This window comes from Amphibalanus amphitrite, unplaced genomic scaffold, assembly GCF_019059575.1.
Source record: "Amphibalanus amphitrite isolate SeventyFive unplaced genomic scaffold, NRLGWU_Aamphi_draft 000132F_arrow, whole genome shotgun sequence".
Taxonomy (NCBI): Eukaryota; Metazoa; Arthropoda; class Thecostraca; order Balanomorpha; family Balanidae; genus Amphibalanus; species Amphibalanus amphitrite.
Window position 1 is genome coordinate 682,008 of NW_024881627.1, and position 11,584 is coordinate 693,591.

General features: G+C 51.0%; 1 protein-coding gene across 1 annotated transcript; it reads right to left on the reverse strand.

Moving 5' to 3' along the window:
- Positions 1 to 4,030: 4,030 nt before the first annotated feature.
- On the reverse strand, positions 4,031 to 9,528 carry LOC122382063. The gene is made up of 3 exons (XM_043366967.1): positions 9,382 to 9,528; positions 8,539 to 8,808; positions 4,031 to 6,992 (listed from the first exon to the last, which is right to left on the reverse strand). The coding sequence occupies exons 1-3, from the start codon at positions 9,467 to 9,469 to the stop codon at positions 4,321 to 4,323; spliced, it is 3,030 nt and encodes a 1,009-aa protein (XP_043222902.1). The 5' UTR covers positions 9,470 to 9,528; the 3' UTR covers positions 4,031 to 4,320.
- Positions 9,529 to 11,584: the final 2,056 nt, after the last annotated feature.

The following is an 11,584-nucleotide window of genomic DNA, read 5'->3' on the forward strand; positions in this document are numbered from 1 at the left end:
CACTGCAGGCTCCAGATGGCCGCACCCACAAACAGCGGCGCCGGCTGACTGGTCGGACGACGCTCTGGCTCCGCGGCGGCAGAATCGGAATCACGCCCGGCGGCCCCCGCGCGCGCGGATGGCGGGAACGGGCAGGTCGCGCCGCGCCAAAAAGGCGCGAAACGGCCCCCGCTGTCCGTCAGCAGAGGTCACTGACGTGTTGACGGCGTACACTGCAGTGCACCGGACAGGGAGCGGCTGGTGACGGTACTGTCTGTCGTCGAAACTCTCACATAGTGGTGATCGTAGTTATCGTTTTATGCACTCGCCACTCTTAACCCTATTCCTGGCGGGCTCCGCCGGGACAAGAAACTGGCGGGGGGGGGGGGGGCCGATTCGGCCCCCCCCTGAGATCTCGAGAACGAAGCAAGATAGCGACAAGCGGTAAACGGCATCGGATACGCACGGCCAAGATCTACAATTTTTACAAAGGTCATTTTCAGGTCAGGTCAAAGATGACGTCACAGGGGTCGAAAAAGTCAAAATGGCGGCGCTAGATATGGAGAGAGTTTTCTCGAATAACTTTCGAATTAGTCAAGATAGGAACAAACTAAGGGCATCATCGTGATCCTCTCGTCAATCCGCATCGAATGATATATATGTTGACCTCGAAAGGTCAAGGTCAAAGGTTGACCTCAGGTCACGTGACCTCGAGGTCATCATGTATATCATTCGATGCGTCTTGACGAGCTGAACACAATGAGACCATCCACGCGTCTGTATCTTGTTCCTGTACGGAGTTATTGGCCAAAAACCTTTGGTGACCTTTGATGACGTCACATGACCTCACAGCTGCCCAACAGCAAAACAGACCTCAAGGTAGTGAAGGTTGATCGTATATGAAGTCATGTATGGTATATGGGGCCATTCCGACCCGTTTTAGTGGTAAAAACAGGGAGTTGATTTTTCCCCCATTGACTTATAATGGGGAGGTCGCGAAATTGACCTGACCTTAGGTCACCGATATCAAAATTCCGAGATATACAAATTGCACATACTGGTACCCTAACTAAACCCTGAAGAGAAGAAATTGATCGGTCAAAAACTCTAGCTCTGGCGTGATTGCAAACTTTTCTGAGGTAGGGTCACCAAACCGCCTCTGGTGACCTGACCTGAGGTCAGATCAACTCAAAATTTTCAGACATGTTGCGTAGAAGCCTTTTAGGAAAAGTCAGAAAATTTGAGCTTCCTAGCTCAACGCGTTTGGGAGAAATAACCAAAAAACCTCAGGGGGGGGGCTCCTGAGGCCCCCCCCCCGCCAGGAATAGGGTTAAGGCCTGGCTACACTATGCGTTTTCTGCGTGCGTTTTTTTGCGAATTTGCGTGTTTTGCGTAATATCGTTCTAGAAAAAAGTTATTATTAATATAATTTCCTTAATATTTGTATAAAAGTTAAAACGTTATATTAATTTAAAGTTTGCATGAAAAAGTATAACAAAAGCGTTATGTCGTTTCTTTCTAGAGCGATATTCCAAAAATCACGCAAACTCGCAAAAAACGCACGCAGAAAACGCATAGTGCAGCCAGGCATTTACTCGCTGGGGTGCTAGGGGTGACTCAAAGGGCATAATCGGGAAATGATCTTCACCACCTCACCACACACCGTCCGAAATTGGTGGAAATTTTGCACCTCCCTCGCCTGGAAAAGAAATTCGTCAGTTTCGTTATAAGTTTGCCTTAACTTGCAAAACAACACGCATAAGAAAACTAAACCTGAAATATTTTTTCAACCCTGGAAAACTTTTTGGGGAAATAACCATGTTCCCACGGAGTGTCCAATGCCGTCTTGAGCGATCCACCAATGCTTATTGCTCATACTGTGTGTGTAGGCAGCGAGCGAATTGTGTGAATCTTGTGTTACACATTATCATTGAACTATTATATGAGCAAGCCATCAGATTTGATGTACTTGCCTCGACTTCTTAGTCTGAGTAAGATATCTTTTAAGGGTTATCGACCCGCTGCATATCATAAATCGTCATAAAAGGCTAGTTATGCGTTCTGCGCTTAGCTAAAACCCCTCTCAAACGAAACGAGCCATTTTGCAGTAGTTTTATGTCATGCCGTTACCCATCTGCGGAGGCGGAAGCCATTACGAGTTCATGACCGCTGCCTGCGGAGAATGTTCTCGTAGTGAGGTCCCACTCATCCCCCTGGCCTGCGCCCCCTGAGGTCATACTGCAGCGGCTCCGCAATCTCACCCCCATCAGAGTAAACGTTTGAACACGGCGCGCAGGTGCCGGCGAAGATGGCCGTCGTGGCCGGCCGCTGCCCACCTGTCCCTTCCACCTGCAGCGCCCTGCACCCCCCTGACCCCCTCCGACCGGTCCCTGACCTCTGCCGTAGTATACTCACCGACCACGTGACGGAACGGCGCCAGGTGGGCACCACCCCTGGATTTTGAGACTCGTCGGCGGTGTGACCCTCGGAACAATTAAATCTTACACTAATTGGTCGGTGAGAATCTGCCGCCAATGCGGCTGGAAACCGAGATCTCCGAGAGCTCACAACCGCGTGCTAGCTACAGGGGTCGATTGTTCCACTCCTCATGGGGAGCTGGAGAGGCACACGTTTACTTACAACCAATGCTTCCTTGCCATGACTCTCCCCATCACGACCGCAGTCTTCCTCCCTCGCTGCACGACAGGTGCGGACCGAGGGAAAATCTGCAGCCCGATCGGCAGTCATGCGCCGGCACGCAGCGACCGTACTACGTGCAATGGTGCTAGTACGATGACGCCGTTCACCGCTGCACGGCTCACGTTCCTGCGAGGTCACCCTGAAGGTTAGGGGGCAGGTGTGGGCCGACCCGAGAGGTCCGCGACTCCGCCCCGCCCCGCCCGCGGAACACCCCCCGGTCGGCGCGCCGTGGCTCTGAGAGGAGCTCTGGCGGAGTGGCGCAGCTCGAGGGGCGCGCAGGTGGCGCCGACCGGACGCCAGATGGGCCGGTCGTGCTCGCCACCACGTGTGCACGGCGCAGTGAGAGGGCGTGCGTGACGCCGGGATCACAGAGGACCGGCGAGCCGGGTGTGCTGGCGCACAGCACACAACACGGAGCACAGGGCACAGAACACAGAGTACACAGCACATGCACAGCACACAGCACACGACACACAGCACACAACACACAGCACACAGCACACAGCACAGCGAACACAGCGAAGCCACCATCGGCGGCGGCGGCATGGTCATCGGATATCGGCGGGAGGGTCTAGGGGGTTGTTTGACTAAGCTAAACAGTAAACGTGGAGTTGGCATTTGTTTTGTTGCGTGCTGTCTTAGGTTCAGTGTCATTCCAGAAGTCTGTGATAGCGACTGTATACCTATGCATTTTTAATACAGAATAGTTAATTGGAAGGTCAAAGTATTCACGTTTTGAGTCGAGGCACTAGGCCAAACTTGCACAGAAGCTCCGTGAGGTTGTATAATTCCTGATTATGTATCTGCTGATCTCCAGAACATTTCATTTCTGAGCTGCTTATCACGTTTAATGGTTTATACCAGCAGGTATTGAATTCACGCCGCACCAACTGCCCTCAGATGATTGGAATTCGGCCAATCATCCCGATCTTCTCTAATCACCGGCTCCAGATGATGAGCGTCATTAGCGGAAATTGGCGTCACCTCCGGCCCTGGGTCTCGGTGGGAGCTCGGCGGGAGCGGGCCTTTTTACCGGTGCCCACCGGTGGCTATTATACACGTACGGAGAGAGACGGGTGGCGGGGCGGCGTCTTAATTAGTGGTCAGCGGCGGCGACTGAGAGACGCATCGCCGCTGGTCTTCCCTCTGACCTCATACGACCCTAGAGGAGAGTTTTCAATGAAGAAAATACTTTTTTGGCTTACGTGTGCTTGCCCGTTCCCGTGAAACAGGAGACGTCGATAGTGCATCTCAGAAAAGGTACGACATTGGTCTGTGGGTGTTATCGTAGCATACCAACAAGTATGTCACATATTTTTTGTCATGTTAAAGTCGTATTCGTAGGCATGATTCATCATAGATAATATGAATATTTGGCAGCGTCATATATTTGGCAGCGTCTCAACCTCATAGTTATAACAGTCATCACTTTATTTGTTCAATATTGACATTGCAGTAACAACCCGAATAGCGAGGATCCGCCATGATCAGCCGTTTTTTTAGTTAAATCCTTTACCTTCAGGTTTGGACAGGTAAATCGCTTTTCCAGGTTTTACATGCGGCTTGCAAAATGCGTGCATACCCGAAAACATAACGACATCTTTAGTTACTTACAAGAGGAACACTGAACACACAAATGGATCAAGGAACGCAGAACGTGCAGCCCATCCCGAAGCCCCGGATCCCGGAATCAGCCGGGCACGGCCACTTTAATCTGAACGATTCTGAACGACAATTCTCGAACTTCCTCACCGACTGCGGGAAGCAGGTGATGTTTTCCTCGAGGTCCAGGCCACACACGCTGAACCTAGGACATCCGCGTCTATGACACTGCAGTGAAATATCAATGCATTCCTGTTTGTATGTGCCATCTTGTAGACGGCGTGACACGCAGGCTCTCTCGGAGGAAGGAGGTAGCGTTGGCTTCGGCGACGGGGAAGGTACTACAAACGGATTGAAGCTGTCGCAGAACGTGCAACCCATTCCGAATCCTCGTATCGTGGTATCTGCAGGACAGGGCTGCTGGAGTCGGAAAGCTTCCGACTGACAGTTCTGGATCACCCTCAAAGATTGCGGGAAGCAGGTGATCTTCTCCTGCAGGTCAAGGCCACACACTGTGGAGCTAGGACAGCCGCGCCTTTTGCATCTTTCCGAGATGTCAACGCATTCCTTTTTATCGGTACCACCATGCCGATAGAGTACCACGCAGGCCCTCTTGGGAGGAGGAGCAAATGGATTGCCGCCGATGCAGAAAGTGCATCCCATTCCAAAGCCTCGGATTCCTGCATCTGCAGGGCAGGGCTGCTGAAGTCGGAAGGATTCTGAACGGCAATTCTCAAAGTCCTTCACCGTCCGAGGGAAACAAACAATGTTCTGCCGTAGGTCGAGACCACACACAGTGTCACCCGGGCAAGCTCGCTGTTTGCACTGGTCTGATATATCAATACACTCTCGCTTGAAGATGCCATCTTGTAGACGACGCACCACACAGGCTCTTTCAGTAGCCGAAGGGATAGTTGGCCTCGGGGATGGATTTGGTACCACAAATGGATTTCCGCCTACACAAAAGGTGCAACCCATTCCAAAGCCTCGGATTCCTGCATCTGCAGGGCAGGGCTGCTGAAGTCGGAAGGATTCTGAACGACAATTCTCAAAGTCTTTAACTGATCGTGGGAAGCAGACGATGTTCTCGTTGAGATCAAGGCCGCAAACGGTATCACCAGGACACGCTTTTCGTTTGCAGCGAGCTGAGATGTCAACACACTCTCGTTTAACGACACCTTTTCCTAGGCGACGTACCACGCATGCCCTTGTAACAATCGGAGCCGGAGACGGCGAGGGTACTACAAATGGATTGAAGCTGTCGCAGAACGTGCATCCCATTCCGAATCCTCGTATCGTGGTATCCGCAGGACAGGGCTGCTGGAGTCGGAAGGCTTCCGACTGACAGTTCTGGATCGCCCTCACTGATTGTGGGAAGCAGGTGATCTTCTCCTGCAGGTCTAGGCCACACACTGTGGAGCTAGGACAGCCGCGCCTTTTGCATCTTTCCGAGATGTCAATGCATTCCTTTTTATCGGTACCACCATGCCGATAGAGTACCACGCAGGCCCTCTTGGGAGAAGGAGCAAATGGATTGCCGCCGATGCAGAAAGTGCATCCCATTCCAAAGCCTCGGATTCCTGCATCTGCAGGGCAGGGTTGCTGAAGTCTGAAGGATTCTGAACGACAATTCTCAAAGTCCTTCACCGTCCGAGGGAAACAGACAATGTTCTCCCGTAGGTCGAGACCACACACAGTGTCTCCCGGGCAAGCTCGCTGTTTGCACTTGTCTGATATATCAATACACTCTCGCTTGAAGATGCCATTTTGTAGACGACGCACCACACAGGCTCTTTCAGTAGCAGAAGGGATAGTTGGCCTCGGGGATGGATTTGGTACCACAAATGGATTTCCGCCTACACAAAAGGTGCAACCCATTCCAAAGCCTCGGATTCCTGCATCTGCAGGACAGGGCTGCTGAAGTCGGAAGGATTCTGAACGACAATTCTCATAGTCTTTAACTGATCGTGGGAAGCAGACGATGTTCTCGTTGAGATCAAGGCCGCAAACGGTATCACCAGGACACGCTCTTCGTTTGCAGCGAGCTGAGATGTCAACACACTCTCGTTTAATGGCACCACCTTCTAGGCGACGTACCACGCATGCCCGTGTAACAATCGGAGCCGGAGACGGCGAGGGTACTACAAATGGATTGAAGCTGTCGCAGAACGTGCATCCCATTCCGAATCCTCGTATCGTGGTATCCGCAGGACAGGGCTGCTGGAGCCGGAAAGCTTCCGACTGACAGTTCTGGATCGCCCTCACTGATTGCGGGAAGCAGGTGATCTTCTCCTGCAGGTCTAGGCCACACACTGTGGAGCTAGGACAGCCGCGCCTCTTACACCTCTCTGATATGTCAACGCACTCCTTTTTATCGGTACCACCGTGCCTATAGAGTACCACGCAGGCCCTCTTGGGAGGAGCAAATGGATTGCCGCCTCTACAGAAGGTGCATCCCATTCCAAAGCCTCGGATTCCTGCATCTGCAGGGCAGGGTTGCTGAAGTCTGAAAGATTCTGAGCGACAGTTTTGGAAGTCTTTTACTGATCGCGGAAAGCAGGTGATGCGTTCGTTGAGGTCCAGGCCACACACGGTGTCCCCGGGACATCCTCGCTGTCGGCACCGGGCTGAGATGTCGATGCATTCCCTCCGGACGCCGCCGCCGCTGCGTCGAACCACACACGCTCTGTTGGTGGCAGGCGCCACCGAACCTGAAAATCCGGGACAATGGTAAGGAACTGTGCGATAGTGCATTCATTTTCAGATATCTTTCACGTATAGCATGAACGATTAATTGCCTTGTGTCTATAAAAGTTGACTACATAATCTTTTATACAGGGACATGGGTGGCAATTGCGTCACACCTGCCGCCAAAGGTCAGTGCCTCCACCCCTGAACTTGTCACCTGTCTGACGGACATGAGTGCATGGCAGTACGGTGCTGCCCTTTGTCGACTTTCGTTTCAATGTCACTGTCACTCTGTCAGGTCTAAGATCACCATCGATATTTAGGTGACAGAAGCCTCACGAAACCAAAACTTATTAAATTGTTAACGTGTAAGGGTTGAATCTATATCAAATGTCTCAGATTTCTTCTGATGAAGCAGCATTTGCTGTTTTTGCCTTCATATTTTTTAGGTATAATAAATTGGTGCCCCAACCGTACGGACGTTTATTTAGCTTTAATGCAATGGATATTAAGCCCTTTGACGTGAGACTCTGGAAGTGTGTGCGTTACGTGCAGTGCTGGTGATGTTAAAGGGACTATCCCACCTTTAACATGGGGTTTGAGTTGAGATAGCCAAGTTTGCGGCGAGGTTCAGAAACCACTATCTTTCTAGTGGAGGTTTATTTGCCATTGGGTCTACAGTGCAGGGATATTTCTATCTCGCACTGCTCTGGGATGCAAAGATAAGAATTTGTTATCTTTGCATCCCTCTGAGATGCAAAGATAAGGTCTCGAGGGTTCATAGCCAAAAATCAAGAGTTCAAGTGATGATGGGTCAATAACCGAACGGCATTTTTAATGGTTGTTTATGTATGAAACTTATGAGATAAAAACAAACCACTGTAAATCTATTGTTACATAGATGAATACATTTAAATATAATATTTAATTGATTAAGAATAAACCTCAACATAGAAAGATATAGGATTCCTCATGGCTCACTCGTGGAAGATCGGATATCTTTTCCTCGCGTGTTACAGAAAAACCTCGCTCCTTCGTCGCTCGGTTTTTCAGTAACCCGCTTGGAAAAGATATCCTTATCTTCCACTCGGAGCCATGAAGAATCCTCTATATCTATCTAGGTTGCAACCCCCGCGGCCTCTTGGTGTTGAAGAAATTCGTTCCCTTCATTTGAAAATGGGCCTTGTACAAGGCCCTATCTTCAACATGGAGCGACCGTTAGTGTGACGTCACCTCGTTTAGTCATTCTGATTTAAATGGGTTTGTTCGTTGAAAAATCGCCTAAAACTTGGTCTGAACTTTGTTGTGGTGCCTACAGAGTAAAAAGAATCAGCTTTATGACAGTAATGTGGCCTGGGGAAGGAGGTAATTTTGGGCTGTGACGTCACATATTTGAATATTTGTGTTTGGAATATGGGAAGCCTAAGATGTTTAATGAAAAATAAATGCCAGAACCGTGTTCCTGGTCATCCAATCTATAAAGTCGGGCACAATTTAACTGGTTTTAACAACATTTTAGAAGGTGGGATAGTCCCTTTAATAGTTAGACCTTTTGACGTGCGTAGGTACCTTTGATGCAGTAGTTGCAGCCTCTGCCGAAGCCCACGATGGTTGTGCCCGATGGACAAGGCTGTGACTTTCGCTGGGACTCAGAACCACAATTTTTAACATCCCAGCTATTTTTAGGCAGGCATACGACTTCGTTTGCTGGGCTGAGAGCGCACATTTCGCCTCTGCTGCATTTCTTCAGCAGGCAGTCGGCGAGGATAACCCTGCACTTTCGGACGGAGCCGCGGACGAAGCAGGCTCGCCGGAGTCGAAAGTAGTCATGGGGCGGTGCTGAGGACAGATGGGCTAGGTTAGAGCAAGGTTAGACGGTTGTACCGCAATTGTCGGTTATAGAGTGCTAGTTTGACGTTGATCGTCTCAGAAGTCAGCAGTCATAATCACTGCGTTACAATGGGTACAGAAGCACTTGGGGATAATATTGATTGAGAAATACATTGCAGCTTGTCAGGTAAATGAAGCAAAGTGGAGGAATAATTGGCTGCCCCAAAAGGGGACAGTAGCGACGGAACACCTTCAATTAAGGGGGGGGGGGGCACTGCCGACTTTTGGTCCCATTCTTTCCATGCGACGCCCATAGAGGTTATGTTAAAATGGCAAAATCAAAGGGGGGCACGGTGCCCCGGTGCCCTCCCCGTTCCGCCGCCTATGAAAGGGAGGCTTGGGTTTGAAATGATTGCATTGTTGCGATACAGTGAATTGTTATTCAAACTGGTGACGATAACAATGTGGAACACACCAGCAAATGTCTCCGCGGATTATAACTATTAGGCCGTTTGGCTTGGTCTGTTTGTACTGATGTCTTATGTGGGCAGTAAATCGGTACGTCCGTATATCTGTACTCACTGGTGGCGGCAGCGGGCGTCAGCAGCTGCAGCTGCACCAGCAGCAGCGCCGGCAGCAGCAGCAGCAGCGGGCGCCGGGGAGGTCCCATGGTGACGCCGGCGGCGCAGTGTCGGTCTGGTCCGCTGCCGTCCGTCCGTCGGCCGGCTATATAGTGACGGCCTCTGTGACGGGTGACGGCCAAATCGCGCCGCCCACGTGCAACAGTGGGCCACCGACGCCCGTCCCCCGCCAACGTCACCACCGGCGTCCCACCGACAGCCTGTCCGAACGTCACCCGGTGAGAGGCGGACTATAACGTCGGGAGAATTATATTTTAGATTTGACTTCTTGCTAGTAGTTTATAACATATCTGTTGCAAACCTTCAGTTGAATATTCTTATTTTAAACAAGCATTTCGAGACACATTATATGGTGTTTGTAAGCGGAATTCAGCCTCTCCTCTTATTCTTTTATGAGGAATATTGGCCTGTGTGCCAATTATTGAGACGCTGATGCTGGATGCAGAAGCATTGCAGCTCCAATGCTTCCATGCTGCGAGATAAATATTCCACAAATGACGAGATCTTTGTGCGCACAGTGCACACGGCACACTGCACAGTACAAAGTGCACAACACATCGTATTTCTGAGGATAGCCTCCACGCCCCGCACTCTGCACTCGCTGGAAGTGACATCATGCCCCCTTCACTTCTCAGTGGGGTTCCACCGTGTCCCCCTTCATGGTGTTGCTGAGGCAATCGCCTCATTTCCGGCACTCTGTCAGTGCAGTGGCACATTCCAGAGACACGCGTCTAATGACTCCCCCCGGGTGTAATTACCGGCTCTTTGAGTCATTGTTCGGGCAGCTCACTCACACGCAGCGGGCTCATAAAGCGGCTGCTGGAAGGGCGCCGTTTCACAGTAAGGCCGCGGTGAGGTCGGGTGTGAGCGTTAGGTCCGGGCCGTTACCGCTCTTCCCGCAGTGGCCAGCAGGTCTGCCCTGGGGGTGTGAACACTCACCAAGGAGGCACGCGCGCCACGCACACCGGGCTTCCGCTTCCGGCCGGGCGATGATGCGACTTCTGTAGGTATCGACCTGAGACTGTCGGCTGGGACGGACAGGCGACACTACCTCGGTGTTGGACGCTTGAGCACGCCATACCTAAGGTGAGGACTCTCAAGTCTCAATGGCTCAGAAGTGGGAAACATTTTCAAATGATTGAGCATATCTCCTCCATGTTCATTCGCTTATCTGTTTGCAATAGGGTTCCCCGGTAGATGTACAGGGGTGTGCACTAGAATCCGGAAAAACTTAAACTTGGTGTATCATATAAACTTTTTTAAATATATCACTCTTCTTTTCCTCATAGGTTTGTGACTTGAGTCGCCTTCGATCGGAAACAAAATAAGTAGAGATGTCCTCTGAGTTGGAGCGCCGCACCGCAATTTTTGTGGCCCTCCGTTGCGGCCGCGCGCCCAAGGAAATTTTGGACTTATTTCAGTTCCCGAAATTGACCGTGTACGACTTTGCGAAGCTGCTCAAAGAGTCTGAAGAGACGATGAGTGAGTCTCTGAATCCCAAGAGGAAGGAACAGGGCCGATTCGAGGTTCGGAAGCGGAATAAGGACTTCTTGGAGCAGCCCGAGGCCATTATTGGAGAAGGTCCGAGCCTCCCCATGCAGAAGGTGACCTCGAGGCTCAATCTGCGCAGGGCAACAGTTCTTCGGGCCATTCACGAGGATCTCCGATATCATGAGCTACGTTCTCGAGGTGAGGCAGATGCTCTCAGAAGTCATAAAGACCAGGAAACTCGGAGATGTGAGCTGCTCATCACTTCTTTGAAGCACAGAGCTGCCGGCCGGATCCGCTTCTTTCTCTGCGAGAAGATATTCTGTGTCCGGTCGACCACTAGCTGTGGGGCGTCCTTGAGAGAGAGTCCAACAAAGGAACCCTCAACACTTTCGACTCCCTGAGGACCGCCATTATCCAGGCCGTGACCAACCTAACCCGGGAGCAGGTCACCAACGCCTGCGGCAGGTTCCGGCTTCCTGTGGAGGCTGTGATTGGAGCTGGAGGGGGTTAAGTCGAACGATAGTGCAGAGGAGGGATCAGTCTTCGCTATAAAAGTAAAAATTTTGAAGTGAAGCCTTGCGATACCAAATAAACCCTTCAGTTCTTTCCCTTAGTTTGTTTTCCGGATTCTAGCGCACACCCCTGTATAAAGT

Excerpts from the sequence above, each read along its gene's own strand:
- LOC122382063 (XM_043366967.1), bottom strand. The coding sequence starts at position 9,469 with ATGGGACCTCCCCGGCGCCCGCTGCTGCTGCTGCTGCCGGCGCTGCTG. Across the intron at positions 8,809-9,381 it reads GACGCCCGCTGCCGCCACCA|CACCGCCCCATGACTACTTT; the intron begins GTGAGTACAGAT and ends ATCTGTCCTCAG. Across the intron at positions 6,993-8,538 it reads CTGCAACTACTGCATCAAAG|GTTCGGTGGCGCCTGCCACC; the intron begins GTACCTACGCAC and ends CCGGATTTTCAG.